General features: G+C 46.9%; 1 protein-coding gene across 11 annotated transcripts in view; it reads left to right on the forward strand.

Moving 5' to 3' along the window:
- RGS6 (regulator of G protein signaling 6) overlaps positions 1–15,466 on the forward strand; it is a 265,022-nt gene that overhangs the window by 230,743 nt on the left and 18,813 nt on the right. For all 11 annotated transcript variants that reach the window (XM_048064873.2, XM_066998673.1, XM_066998675.1 and 8 more), the window contains one exon: positions 7,663–7,752. In XM_048064873.2, coding sequence (XP_047920830.1) covers positions 7,663–7,752 — 90 coding nt within the window. The remainder of the gene's footprint in view (positions 1–7,662; positions 7,753–15,466) is intronic.

The following is a 15,466-nucleotide window of genomic DNA, read 5'->3' on the forward strand; positions in this document are numbered from 1 at the left end:
GTTTAATTTCTGTTGTGGCAGGGATGCTGCATATTCCTGCCCAGGGCGGAAGTCAACTTTTTGGCGGAATTTTCCCCAGAGGAATCAGAAAGGGGAAGCTGCAAACAGCTTTGCAAATGTCTTAGCCAAAAAGTTGAGTAATTTCGTCTCATGGCTGTACTGCAGCATGTATGGGAGTGCAAAAAGCCATCTTTGTTGCTGTATCTCCTCGATCCTGTATTGTTTGGAAAAGAGATGCCAATCTTCCAAATGTTACATGAGCTTGTTCCCTCCTCCCAGGCAAAACCTGTTCACTTGGGCTTTTTGCCAGTAGCCAGGATTTGGCCCACATTGTGAGAATCAGCCTCTTAGCCACGATCATTGTTCTCAAAACCTAAAGCTGCTCATATGGCGTTAGGCTCCCGACAGCCCGCTCTGGTCTCCCAGGATAGCCCTTGCTATATTTAGGACTAAATCCTCCTTCAGTACCATGCTGACCCCTAAACCGTGCAGCGTTCAGCAGGGCTTTGCCTCTGTAGTCTTCTGCAGCACGTCTGCTGCCACCCCCCCAGCAGCTCTGCAGTCCCGTTTGTACTTCCGAAGGTATGAAGCAAACCACTTGTCTCAGCCATTTCCAGAGGAGCCGGGGCTAAATTGATGTGTTACTTTTATCAATGCATTTTCACACGAGAGATTTACATTAGGTTTCCAACTCTGTATCTACAGGGCTAAACAAAGGATTTCTGTGTATTACTCAAAATGAGCTCTCATTGCTTACAGTGATTTCTCCTGCTAAAGCTCTTTCTTACATTCCTGTGCCTTCAGCCTGGTGTAATTTCATTTGTGGTCTGAAAAGAGGTTTTATGCTTTTTAGTTTAGCAGGGAGGTTAGTCTATATTATGGTATAATTATTCATCTTTTTTTTTCTGTAGTAGTAAAAACAACTTGGTTGAGTGTGAAGAAAATGCACCAGCTAAAACTGTGGGTGTAAATAATTTTGTCACTTAAATAACTCAAGAGGGGACAAAAAGATATTGCTCAAATTTTCCAGAGCAATTCACACTTAGGCCAAGACGCTTATGTGTCATTTACCAACCTGAAACATTTATTTCCTTAACTATAAATCAGGCAAGTCCAGCACTCCAGCAGCAGCAAAAGCACTTGTTCCCCACTAGCCATGCTAGGTGGCAGTACTGCTAGGTACCACTGGGTAATGTGAGCAGACAGCTCAAAAAAGGCAGTACAGCATCACTGGGAAGAGTAAAATCCTAAGTGCAGGGACCACAGTAAGCAGATGCAGAGGTGCTTTTAGTGGGGGTTTGGAGACATGAAGGGGAATTGGGGTAAAAAAACAATGTTTCCCCATATCCTCCCCTCACTGGTGTTGTCCCACTGGGTTCAGTGAGGGTAACTATGAACATCTTTGCTCTGCTGGGTGCTGCATGCCTTGTCTCAGCTGTGCCTGCTACCAGCTGCTTTGAATTCCGATGTCAATATGGTAGTTTTTTCCACTTTCTCCAAAGGATGTTTTGGCACCAGCAGTTAGGCTGAATGGCAACTGATCATAATTCCTCCTAAAAGCTGTTTGGAAATGGTACAGGTAACTGCTCCAGGGTAAGACGCTTCTTTGCTTTGCTTTGGCATAGACCTTTTGGAAGATCCTGGTGGTGCTGTGATAGGTTGTCCCAGGGATGGGCTGGGAAAAGTATGGCAGAGCGAATAGGGTACGTCTCATCCAGCCCTTGGCTAGCGGGTTGTGCTGCGTGCAGCACGTGTGCTGGTGCTGGGGCACAGGATTTAACCTGCCACAGATGTGTCCGTGTAGGGCAGAGGTGCTGGCCAAAAGGCATTAGGCTGCTGCCAAGCCTAATTCAAGGTGCAGCAGTCACACTTTGCGTGCTCAGAACAGCGTCTCCCTGCTTTCTCCTTCCTGCATCCTCTGCGTGCAGCGGAGGCATCCCTTTGGCAAACAAACCCCAGGCAGGTCTCAGCTGGCATCTGCTGTCACCCTTCCAGCGAAGGCCACAAGGCATTCACCGAGGCTCTGCTCTCTCATGTGTGAATTTGCAGAAAATTCTCCCCCAGTGCCCAGCACGAAGGTAGAACATTCATTATGGTTTGCTCTTTATTTATTTGTTTAGTCTACTGCTTTACATTGCTTTGGGGCTTTTCTTTGAATGGATTTGTCTGATGTGCTGCAAATCTGCCTCCTAGCTGGCTTGAGGGCCAGCTGCTGTGTTTGCCTGCTTGCACTACAAAGAGGTCTCCAAAAACGCCCTGACTCATTTAATGCCAGGTCTTGGTGGCAGGGTGAAGGGACATGCCAATCCAATCCAGGAGACGTGAGTGGGAGAGAACAGCAAGGCAGTTCCTGACCAATTTGTGAAGGGCAAAGTGGGGCCTTGGGGCTTGAGTGAATCTCAACAGCTATCTAGTTTCAGTGTAATTCCCCTAGAATGGTCTAAAAATGTGCTAAATAAGAAGCCTGGGCTTGAAACAAGCAAAGAATTGGTGATTTCCTCCTCTTCCCCCTCAACATTTAAAGCTTACAGCTGTGTTCAGGCACAAACAGGGAAAACTTTCTATCGGCAAGTTAATATGTAAGGACTTGCTGGAATCCAGCTGGTGCAAAGGGCGTGTTGTGCTTGGCCTTCACAACCCCCAAAATGTTTCAGACCTGTCACAGGGTGACAGTGTGTAAGACAGAGGTGAGATTAGAAATGGAGATGTTTAACCACCAACCCAGCTCTTGTCTCACGCACGTTTCATAGGAACGAACGGAGATATTCGGCTGAAATGTTCATAACAGACAACAGGCGTCCTGAGGTCTGCCAGGTGCTTTGTGCGAGCCGGTTTCTTCTGATATTTTGTTGTTCAGGTTTTTCCCACATACTTCTTGGATGTTCCCAAGGTCCTGCTTGGCTGGGTAGGCTGCCGCCCCATCCTCCTCAGGGTCACTGCGCTTTGACTGCAGAGGGGGAGAGCCCTGGGATCACGTTGCAGCACATTGATTTGAAGCAGGTGCAGCTTTGAGATGGTTTCTGCTATCTCAGCCACCTCCCACATTCCCGTCTGGATTGCAAACTTTCTTCTTCTTCTTTTTTTTTTTTTAATCCCCCCCTCCCATTCCCCTTTTGTCAAGAAAATTTACAGAGCTTGTCCTTCATCTCCTTCCAAATATAGGGCTTGTGAATGGAAACAAACCAAGAGATGCTGGAGCTTATCTGGGTTTATTTCCCTGCACTTCAGCTGGAGCTGAGGTGGGATTTCTTCTTGGTTCTACTTAAAACAGTAGAGAAGAAATTTGCTGTGCTTTACCTTTATGGTTCCTTTGCTTTCTAATTCACAGAAATGACAGCCTTTTCCCCTTTAAAATTTGCTGTTTGTCCTCCTTTATATCCTGCAGTGGTAGTGGCAAGTGGGATGGATGGCTGTGTTCTCCGAAGTGTAGCTCCCGTTGTACAAGCCTAAGGACAGAGAGCAGGTTTGGTGCGGCTGCACAGCCCTCAGCCCCTGTGCTTGCTTCTTCCCCCCGCAGGCGAGACGTGATTCAGGTGCACGAGGCACCAGATGGCTCTGCCTTTTTCTAAAGAGGAGATGTACACAGACCCCATCGCCCCTGGCACCTTGGCTCAGGACCTGGGAAGCACCACTGAAAGCTGGCAGGGCTGCAGGGGAGAGCAATGGGGTGCGTGGGGCCTTGTGGACTCCTGGACAAATCTTGAAAGATTTTTTTTCCACCCTTTATTAGGTTTTAAAAGCAGGGTGCTACCTCGTTTAATGGCTTAATAGATCACTTAGGCAATTTTCATTAGAAGATTTTATGTATTTTTTAATTTCAGCGTGACTCCCATAAGGAGGGCTGTCTGAAGGCTAGAGCAAGGAGCTGGGACTCTGAGCCCTGCCTGGGAAGTGGTACCCAGAAATGGCTGGGAGTTGCTGTGCTTCCGAGGTGAAATGCTTCTCCTTCTGCTGTGCACATGTGGCATAGCAGTTTCCCATGGCACTCACAAAGAAATGTCAGAGCGATAATTCTGGCCAGACTGCTTGCAGTGCAACAGACTGCGATGTCCAGAGCTGCAGCTGCGTTGTTAAAAATTACACAAATAGTCAATTTGCTTTGTGTATTCAGGGAGTCAATAATAATGAGCTCATTCCCCTATAATAAGCAAGTTTATAAAATGCAGAGTTCTCTGAGCATAAGGATAGGAAGGCTGACATTTCTTGCCAGCAGCCTCAGGTATGTCATGGAGCACGCATGCATATCACGTGCAGTCTTTGGAAATGCTGGCTGCAGTCTTTGGTGAAGTGATGCTCCCTCTTCACCATGTGATAAAAAGAAGAAACAAAAGCAGCTGCTCAGTAAATTAGGACGTGAGAGACCAGTGGCTTGCAATGATCCCAAGTGAGTTAAAAATCTGTGATGCATGGGGACAAGCCAATTTGCAAAAGTTGCACAGGGCAGCTAAATCCGTGCACGCACCTCTGCTAATATGCCTGTTGCTCAGGCTGTCTCAAAAGATTATTCTCAGTTGCTAGACCTCTGGTGGCTTTCAGTGCATTTAAGAAATGAGGAGCTGCTCAGTGCTAGCTGTAAATTCTTGGAACACCGGAGTTGGAAGGAGCCCACAAGGATCACCCTAGATCCATCACCTCCTAGAAAGTTCTGGATTCCAGAAGGTATACCAGAAAACAGCTTGGTGATGAAGAATAGAGGAAGGATAAAGATGAAAACCGATGTCCCAGTCAGTTTCCCTGTCCTGCAGCTAGGCTGGCTGTTTGGCAGCTGGACGCATACTGCAGCCTCAATTTCAGCAGGAACCCTCGTGGTGCAGTCTCAGCAGGGAGTTTGGCTGCAGCAGTGTAAGCTGTCCTTTGCTGTTGCTTATTGGTAAGCAGTCTTTGCTGGCCTGAGCAAGTGGCTCAGATTTCCACTAGGTGCTTCAGAAATGCAGTGCTATAAAATAAATGATCGGTGCCTCATTTGTGCCTCCAGTCCAGAGCTTCTGAAAGCCAGCCCTTTGAATTCTTGTGATTAAGCAGGAAAGTTTGCATCTGAAGCTGTATGTGTCCCTCCCTTCCCCCGTGCGTGGCCTTCTTTCTTTCTTAGCATTCAAAGCCTAGGAATAGCTATTCCCCATTTCATTATATCATTAGTGAACAGCTGAAAGGTAGCAGTGCTGCTCAGCAGTTCCAAGATGTAAAAAGCAGAGAAAATCCTTCATAGCAGTTACCTAGGAATGTGGTGTGCAGTACTCCTCTTCTTCATGGAGTGGCCTCACCTGAGAAGTTGGCTTGTGGTTTATTTCATCTGAGGATCAAAGTAATTTTTCCCCCTTCCAACAGTCAGTTATTGAATTTATACTGTTTTAAGGTCAAGTACATGAAGTCATCTTGACATGAGTAAGAATGATGGGTTTTGCTTGCATGCCGGTGGGTTATATGGCCAGTAGTCTCTGCTCCACTGTGTTCCTCTTAACATGAAAGCAGCTAATGTGATCTGCCTGGGCAAAAATGAAAACTGAATGTTATTTTCCAAAAATATTATCTCTGCCTTTCAGAGCAGACCCAGTTGTCTGACCACAGGTAAAGAAACCACTGGGAGTTCAAAGGTAGTCGAAAAATGTAATCACCTGTATATCAAAATATCAGTCAAAATATCCCTGTTACCCAGTGCTGTACCTCAGCCCCACAGCACCTTCCTCCCCACTTCAGTACCCCATCCCACCAGCACCCTGCATGTACAGGGTGCGGTGAGGGAGGATCACCAGGAGGAGGAAGGCTCTGGAGACCCTTCCAGCCCTTACTCCTGATGGGGCTGCAAGGTGGCTGCCCCAGTTACTCATCAGCCACCCATGGTCCTGGATGAGGAAGGAAAAAGCCTTTTAAGTACGCAGTTAGGTGGTGAGGTTTTTTTCCAATTAATTATGAAGAACTTATTAGGAGGAGATGGAGTCTCCTTCCGAGATTTAAGAGGTAACAACACAGCTGAGCTGTTTGCACCGTGGCTGGGTTTAAATCAACTGAATGCTGAGTTTCTACTAGGTGAAGTGCTTGAGAGAGAGCTGGTGCTGAAAATCCTTACTCATACCAGAGAAGTACAAACCTGTTGTTGACCATATCCATGGTTTGCATTATTTTCCCTGTCCTTGTCTCAGCTTCTGCTTTGCTCATTCTGTCCTGATAAATGTGGAGCTGTGCCCTCCCTTCTGTTTGTTTTCTGCAGTGAGAAGGGGTTGTGTTTGCTAAATGACTTTATACAAGCATTTCTTTCACGAAATCTTGTGCTATCCTTCAGATAGTTTCACAGAAATGAGGATTTGACAGGTATGAAAGCAAATGTGGAAATTAACCAGTAAAAACTGTCCCACACCAGGCTGTAGCTCAAAGGATACGTTTTACTCTGAATCTGAGTAACACCAGTGGCAGTTTTGCCCATCTTAAGACTGACTATACACTGAATAGTGCAAGAAAGCTGAATTAAGCAGTTCTTCTGTGTACAGACAGGTCATCGCTAATCGCCCTTGATGGGGACGATAAGGGAATTCTGCTTGGCTTATTAACACTGTGAAATAAGCTTTGTGACTTGAGTCTGGTTTGCCTCTTCCAAAGTTTCATCTGCAATGTCTGTAGGGCAGGGGAGAATATTTCTTGCTGTATAAATCAGTATAGGTAAAACAACTCATTAACTCTATAAAAGTGCTTCCGTGGGCAAAGTCTAAGAGAAATGCCCAAAGTGCCTGTTTTTCGTTTGAGTTCCCTTAGTGTGTTCTCAGTTCTTATTTGGCCAAAGTATTGTGGTTTGATTTTCCTGGTGTTTGGACTAATATCTATTTACAAATCCAGGGAAAATTAGAAGAGCTGACTCTAATATGGGATTTTCATCAGGCAAGTAAAACTAAGCAAGGCAAATGGAAAAGAGTTAGCATGAAGTTCTGCTGCAGTTAAACACCCCCTCATAAGACTGAAGCTGCACACCGTAGGTGCTGTACTCTCAGAGCAAACTGGTGACAGCAGTTTGACTCGGTAGGAGAAAAAAGACCTTGTGGTGATGAGGGACTCATCTGATGTAACTTTATACACACGGTGCAGACGTTCACGTCTGAGCTAGGCCTATAAGCTCCACGTATGGTCAGCTAGAGATAGAGGCTTTTTCAGGACATGAACAGTTTGGCTTATTTTGAGTGTCTGTCTTAAGTGGAGGTGAAATGTGTCCAAGTATCAGTTCCCCTCTATGAACTATAAAGGGAATGCTGGGTGATAGTGCAAGTATCTATGAGTGGTAAAATGCAACCCAATCTATGGGACAGATTCTGACATTTATTTCTTCCATCTTGAGCCATCCCAGTAGTTTCAGTCTGGCTGGACACCTGTTTATAATCTGGGGAATGGTGAGAGCTGCAGTCTTTACAAAATAACACTGATTACTGAATAATGTGTGCCAGCCTTTTGGGGCGAGGGCCATCTTTGTGCTTTGTGTTTATGCAGCCCCAAGCACAGCAGGGTCCTGCCCCAGGATGGACCTCCTGTATACCACCACAACGCGCATAATCGATAATAGCAGACTTAATTAGAACTTTGATCAGTCTCTCTTCCTTCTAATTCATTGTGTTTTAAATCCCTGTGATGTCTAAATGAGGTTTGATAACAATTCTCTGTCTCTCATTTCCTCCCGTCCCACAGGAGCACATTTACAAGCTGATGAAGAGTGACAGCTACGCGCGCTTCCTCCGTTCAAATGCTTACCAGGACTTATTGCTGGCAAAGAAGAAGGTATCTGTTGGAAAGGACATGCTTGCATCTCTTTGCACGTCTTGATTCTCGTCTGCTGCTTGCTGCTAGTGTGAAAATGAAAATATTGTCTCTTCTTTTAAATTTTATTTATGAAAGCAGTAAGAACTTTTGTTTTCCTCACCAGGGGCACAGGGTATGGCATCCGTATGCACAGCCTCAACATATGTTTTCGAGAAAATATGATGACCCACTATTAAAAAAAAAAATGTGTTTGTCTTGCACAGCTGTTTCCCAAATGCAGTGCAGGCAATTAAAACTGCATTGCCTCTGCCTCATGACAAAGATGGTGTCTGGTACGAGAAGCAGAACCCATCAATCTATTAATTGCAAATTTCACCCCTTCTGGTTTTCACCTCCTCAGCCTCACCATGTGATCCTCCCTTTGGATGCCTTACCTCTAAACTGCCCTGCAGTGATTTCCATTCTTCTCTTCTCCCTTTCACTTGCTCTTGGCACCCAAGAGATGTTTCTTTTTCCTTGGAGACAAGAAATAATTGCAACCCATGCAGTAATCAAGACTTTCAGCCACATTTTTTCACTGGAGAACTGGGTTTGAGCTCTTTAGCTTTTCTGGTGCCCGCATGTGCTCTGCCAGCACTGCCTTTCTGCCAGGACCCCCAGTTCAGAGTAGCAGAGGAGCGGTCACCTAGGTTTGTGGCAGCTCCTACCCACGTGTCCGTCCTTTCTGAAGGCTGGGAGGTAAGCTGCTGCTCTCTGCATTGGTGGCTGTGTTCAAATGCTTCCTGCACCTCCTGACTTCCATAAATCTGTGTGTCCGTGTGTGCATGTGCATGCATGTACACGTGTATATGTCTCTCTTATGTTTGATTTCCAGGACCACTCATAAGCTGGCACCTGCAGCCTGAGTGTGGGGTTTTCCATCACCATCTTCCCTGCTGTTATTCTGCTGCATTCTCTGTGTGCTGCCAAATTACATTTCATTGGCACAATACGATGAAATCCCAATGATATTTTTGTCCTGATTGTCACTGTGTGTCCTAAAACCATGCGTATTGTGACAAAAGGAGACAAACCCCTCTGTTTGCTATGCCTGGGACTGCAGGCAGGTGGATTAGGGAAGGTAACGGAGGGCAGCAGTCAGCCCTGTGTTTCAAAACGTCTGATTTGAGACAGCATAGAGCAGTGCTGCTTACATTTGAAAAGGTTAGACCTGAATTAGAGTTCAGAGGCTGTGGGGAAAGAAGGAAGTGCAAGGCAAAGTCTTCTGATGGTATAAAGCATAAAAACCTTTGCCTTCCTCTGTGCCTATAAGCTTACATTGTGCCATCCCCATCCTCCCCCCAAATCTCTGTTGAACACGTGAGGGTTCACACGCTTCAAAGCAGGAGAGTTTTCTCCTCACAGCTGAGCCCGTTCATACCAGAGGCTTTTTTTGCAGTCCTTGTCTACTGTCAGATCAAGCCCTGGATGTGTCAGTATGACATCCTCATCCCCCTGCAAAATGCCGGAGGAGCAGGACTTGGTGTCATGTTAACACAGCCATGAAAGTAAGAATCAAGTTTCATTTAGAAAGATCTGTGTGTGCACAAGTAAACATAGCAAAGCACAATAAACGCAGTAGTAGATCGGTGTGGATGTGTTGTGCACCAACTTCACACGATGCAGGAGGGGGACTGATGTTACTACAGAATCTGTCCAGCTCTTCACAATCGTGCTGCATTGTGTTGAGCAAGTGAACATTTCTGAAGCAGCATAGGTACAGAGAAGCTAACAGAAAGAACATGAAGTTTCTATACATTGAAGTACATGGTAAGATCTTTAGTGCTTTTGGTGTTTGTTTGAGAGGCATCTCTTTAAAGTTCTTGTAAATATCTGGAAAGGAGAAGGAAGGAAAGAGGAAACACAGCAGGCTGTCAGAGCCTGCAGGGGTGAAGGATTTTGTTTAGGGCCTACACACAAAGTCCTGGATTCACTGATGCAAGTAGTTATTCAGCGTAGTTGTTTAAGACTTGATGAGTACATCCCCCTGGGGCGTGAGTATGTCTTGCCCCACAAATATTATCCTAATACTGCCTGTATGCAACACCAATATGGCATAGCCTTAATTTTATTATTAAAAGTAAGTTTGTTGAAAGAACAGCATTGTGGACTTGGGCTAGAAGAGCTGCTTGCACAAAGCAAATTAATGTCTCTGTAGCTTGACATTCATGCACGAATATTTCATAGTTATGTTGGCATCAGCTTTTTCATAGGTTTCAGTTGGCATCTATAGTCCTTTAGCTCCAGATCTGGGTTGTGGCAAGCTGCGAGGGCAGGCCAACGGAAAAGGTTGGCCGTGTGGCTAAAGCACAGGACCAGAAGCCACAGAGTCCATGCACATCCCCTGGTTCGCCCACGTACTTTCTTGTGTGGTCTTGGGGAAAAGAAAGTTCAGCTTTGCTCTGCCTCGTATTCTTTTCTCTGTCAAATGGGAAGAATAAGAGTGACCTGCTCAGTGGATACATTGCAAGCCACTAATGAATTAATGCCTCAAAAGATTCTTGACATTGTTGAGATCTGGAGTTTGGAAGGCACTATAAGTTCTGCATCATACAATAACTGCACATGTGGGAGCTTCCACTCCCTGCTCTGGGAGTGCAGTAATGAAGGGAAGAGAAAGAGGAAAAGTTGTGGGTCAGGACTGAGATACAATGACAGAATTATGAGAAGGACCAGGGAGGATAAAAGGAACACATTGTTGACACCGCTGATGCAAGACAGTGGAGGACATAGGCTGTGTACAGACCAGGCATACATACTTTGTTATTCCATTTTATTTTATTTTTTCCCCTTCGTTCTTCACAGTGTCGTTATTACAAACAACCACAATACCATTGGCCTCAGTCCTGCAGATTCATGGTGCTCAGCAGGGAGCATGAGATTGGCCTCCAGCACGGGCGTGATTGGAAGCAGCGTGCTGGAGAGGAGAAGAGCTGGGTGTAACTCCCTGCCTCACACAGAAGCCTTCCTCCCCTGCCAGGAGGGAGCTGAGGGGGATGAGGGAGGAAGGGCCGATAGCCTGGCCTGACCTGCACTCGCTGCCTCCATGCCAGCTTCCCCCTGCAGCAAGGCAGAAGGCACGGGGCTGCTGGAAGCAGCCAGCTCCACGGCCAAGGGCTGGACGGTGCCGAGATCCCCAGCCAACTCCTTGCCTTTTATTTGTGTATCTGAACATCACGTCCCACTTGCGCTGGCAAGCATCGAGCATCACCCTGCTCCTGTTTCTGCTGATAGCACGCAATGCAGACAGCTTCGAAGCAGGTAATAACCTCCGCCCCGCCCCTGCCCTCCTCCCTGCTAGCCAGAGTGGCGGCTGAACGTCCTGAGATGGCAGCAGGCCTCATGCAGGAACACGTGCCGTGACAAACCTCCTCACTCAGGCTGAGGAGGACTCAGGCTGGGCGGATTGGCTGCAGAGCAGGGATTTATTCCCTGGGCAAAGAGCAGTGTAGGTTCATTAGTGCGTCTTGGAAGGGGTGGAGGTGCACAGGGGCTTTGTTAATGGTGAAGGGCCAGCCGGATACGTGCTCTGCAGGGTGCTTCAGGAGAAGGGAGACAGGGCACTAAGGGACACGGCTTAGTGATGGGACTCAGTAGATCAGGCTGATGGTTGGCCTTCATGATTTTGAAGGTCTTTTCCAACTTAGATGATTCTCTGATTCTGTGAAAGGAGCAGAAAAGACCTCGAGCTGCTTTCTATTACTGTGCATGAAAGCAAGGTGAAGTGATGATGCTGGTGGGCATCTCCACGTTAGCTACCAGTGTGAGTGGTGTAGCTGAGCTGTCACGGCTCCGGTGTTCCTATCAGCCTGGCACGGGGCAGCCTCCCGCAGGCAGGAGAGCATCCCAGAAGGGCTACAAAGTCATGGGAGTGAGCCCCGTCGCACCAGGGGAAGCACAGGTTCGTATTTGCTTGGCTTGGTGTGTTACTTTCCTCACCAGCTGGCTCGGGTCCTGTGTTCATGAACACAGAGCAGATGCAAGCTGCTGTTCCAGCCATTTGGTAGCATTGTCCGTGCCCTTCACTTCCTCACGTTGGACAAGCATAAATGGCTGCCTGAGAAGCTGGGGACCCGCTTCTGGCTTTCTTCTGAGCTGATGTCAGGGAAGTGATTATCCTTCATTTTCGTGCAGCACCACCCCTCTGCAATGCACGTTTTTCTCCTTCAATAGCCAACAAAGTGAATCCTGGGAGGGAAGGAGGGATTTCTGCAGACCTGCAGTTCAGAAGACCAAGCTCTTAGATGCATTTTCTTACCCCTTTTCAAATCCCTGGGAAAAAAAAAAAAGTGTCAGCTAGGCAATGGCTAGGAGCTTTGTGCAGTGAGGAGAAGGCTGCATTTTCAGCACACGCTTTTCAAAGCACTGTTTTTATCCAGACTCTCTGTCCTGAGTGGTCTGTATTGTCCATTTAGCTTCCTACTGCAGATTCTGTCCCTTCCTCAGTCCCATCAGGGCACACATGGCCAGTTTGATTCAGCGACAGGACTTGGCTTGAATGTTATAAAGATGCTGAGCAATTTTCTCCTAATTACTTTTAGTAATCAGTGTCAGCTGGTTTTCATAAGATTTTCTACTTACGCTGCCCTGTGCCAGCAGAATCTGCACAAAGGAACTTAAAATCGGGATGGTTGGATAAATAATTAATCGTGGAAAAAGGAAAACTCAGAGGAGATGGTCAATAATTAGCGAATGGCTAATTAGCAAGATCTGTTTTTCTGCACCTTCCTGGGCTGAGATGTTTTCATCTACAGTGGGGGTGGGGGTTTCGTATTTTGCCTAAATACTCATGTCCTTTGTCATTAGCTGATAGAGCTCGTTGGTGTGTTTGCTGGAGAGGATGTCTCCTTTCCTTTCCGCACCCACGAGGACTGCCTGACCTTGGCCATGCATGTGTTTCTCTGCATGGGCACTTTGCAGTCACGGTGTGCGCTTGTGCTAACGCTGCCATTGTGCTGCAGCTCCGGGGTCCGCAGCCTCATCAGCCACTTCCTGCACTGGACCCAAGATGTGTTCACAGTGCTGAAAAACATCTGACTTGGTCTCTTTTCCTCTTTTTTTTTTTTTCTCTTCTTTTCAGTTTATTTTTAAATTTCCTTCCCTGTGCTGGAGGGATGCAGGCAGGTAAAGCTGGGGAGCCTGCACCAGCACCCACACCCGGTGCCAGGAAATCTGCTCATGCCAGCTCATCACTCTGCAGCCAGCCAGCCTCAGCTGCTTTTTATTTTATTAGAAAATGTCACGCTTTGACTCAGAGCTGGATGCTATGGCGATGGGTTTTCCACACGTTCAGCTGGTCCCAGCCTGCCGTCCCCATGCCAAAGGTTTGGGGTTGGTGCAGCTTGTGCTTGCAGGCACTTCTGTGGAACACCTCAGTGCTCTGGGGCAATCCATGCCTGCTTCCCCACCCACGTCCTCAGTTGTGGTAGGAAAACAGCCTCGGGTGTGGCCACCTATGCTGGACAAGGTCTTGGCAGCCAGCAAGGTGCTCATAATCCTTGAAGACCACTGTCCTGCGTTACTGCTGGGTGGGAAACTGCATCACCTTGCTGGCAGCAAAAGCAAAACCACTGAATTTCAGCAGCAGGTGCAGGGATACAGCAAGAACTGGCTTCGTCGGCTTGCTCCCCTTTGTGCCCAGAGCACTCCGAAGCTCCACTTTAAAATGCTGTTGGGCTAGATGCCTGTTTTCCGGCCTGCAGCAATGTGATGCTGCAGTATGCAAGTGCCTTGGTCTGCCTGAGAGCCTAGCAGAGGCTCTTCTGTCTAGGTGTTTCTTTTCCTGGGTAAAATTGTGCTCTGGTGGCAGCAAGGGTATGTTACTGCCTTCCCACCAGCCACAGAGCCTGCTTTGTCCCTTGACACGTGCCTTGGCTCTGTCCTCAGCGTTGGCTGAAGTGATGTCTGCCACACAGAGCTGATGTCAGGTCCCCGTGGCCCCAGGGCCAAGACAGAGAGCAGCCTGAAGTGCTGCATCCACAGGGAAAGCCGAGCCTGATCACAATAAGAGCATTGCTAAAAGTGGTTGCCCTCAGTGTTTCCTCTAGCTCCCTGGCAGAGGTCTCTGCGTGGGGCTCTTCCCAGGGGACCTCATTGCCCTCTTCTGCTGTCATGTGGTGAATTTTTAATGACTGCTGGCAGTAGACGTGAGCCAACAGGACAGCACATCCCGTGCCTGTGGTGGGGACCAGGCATCATTCCCCTTGTCGCTCCTTTCTCACACATCTCTACTTGCTTTGGTAGTCAGAGGCAAGGTGCAAGGAGCTGCCCCACTCCTTTGGACCTACAGCTGCCATTTTAGTATGTCATCTTTGTTATAAAGCCCTCATCTGACATGTTTTAAATAGGTTTCTGGAAGTGGTGCTACAAGCCACATGCGTGAACTTTGGTCTCGAGTAAGCTCAGATTACTTCTGTCCCTACAGAAATGTTGTCCTAACTGTTAAATGTTTCAGTATGCTTTAAAACAGTCTAATCAAGTCACTCAGCAGCTCTAAAAATCTGTCCATGTAGCACCTCAAGCTTTCACTTTCAGTAACATTTCTGGGACACCAGAGCTGAAGTTGTGGCTTTCTCAAATGGCTCTAAGTAGGGAGACTGCTTGACTGTTTCTTCTGGTCTTGAAATGGCCTTCTGTTCTTGTCTTGTCTCTGGTGACCCACCAGGCAGAATCAGGCCCACCTCTGCCTGGGCCTTCAGACCCATCTTGTGGACACCAGAGAGATGCTGTTAATTGCAGCTCTAATGAAGAAGAATCAAAAGGCTTTGCCTAGACTCACCAGCACAAGTTTTCATCCAATTTATCTGATATATTTCTGGCTTCCTTATATCTTCTCTACCTGTTTGTGCTCGAGTGCTTTCTCCTGGGGGTTGTTGCTGAACATCTGAAGCCATGGCAGATGTTGTGGTGGGTGGGCCCCTCTGAGGAGGAGCTCGAGTGCAGCACTTATTTCCAGTGCAGTGTCATGCACCATCAGTACTGTGGCTTTCCTTTAAAAGTAGTTCCTTATCCCCTTCACTGCAGTTTTACTTCCATCTTATCATCTCCGTTTCACTGACTCACCATATTCAAATAATTTTCTCTCTTGTAAATTGCCAATGCTCACAGTTTTCTGACTGCAATGAGCTTTTCTTCATGTTATTGAGTTTCTTCTCTTCTCCATAACATTTTTTTTCTATTAGATATGCCAACAAACATGCCAATAAATTATTTAGTTCTTCCTTGTTAGTGACAATTAGATCTCCCTTGTGCCAAATGAATGAAGCACAGCAGTGAGCAACCTTCTTAGGGATACGTTAATAAAGCCATGATACATACGCTTGTCTTCCCACAGTGAAGTTGAATATCTTCTTGCATATCAATAGTCCTGTTCTCTAGATACAAAAAGAGCAGTGCCCCAGATCTGTGTGTATCTTTCCACGGCCTTGCACAGACATACTTATGCTGCCTTATGTTTTGAAGTAGCCAAATGTATTGGAAATCTGCTTCTATCCTCTGGATTAATAGAGGAACGTATAGGTTCCCCGGCAATGAGTTCAGCAGGATTTTCCTTCCAGCACTGTATTCACTCACACATTGCTTTTTAATGTTGTAAAAGTGACTGTGTGTTTTTTCATCTCTCTAAACAAGTAGATGGGAGCCTCCAATCAGCTGTTTGGCAGATGTTAACCAGAATCAGAGATCCCAGCTCAAA

Source organism: Anser cygnoides, chromosome 5 (genome assembly GCF_040182565.1).
Source record: "Anser cygnoides isolate HZ-2024a breed goose chromosome 5, Taihu_goose_T2T_genome, whole genome shotgun sequence".
In the NCBI taxonomy this organism is placed as follows: domain Eukaryota; kingdom Metazoa; phylum Chordata; class Aves; order Anseriformes; family Anatidae; genus Anser; species Anser cygnoides.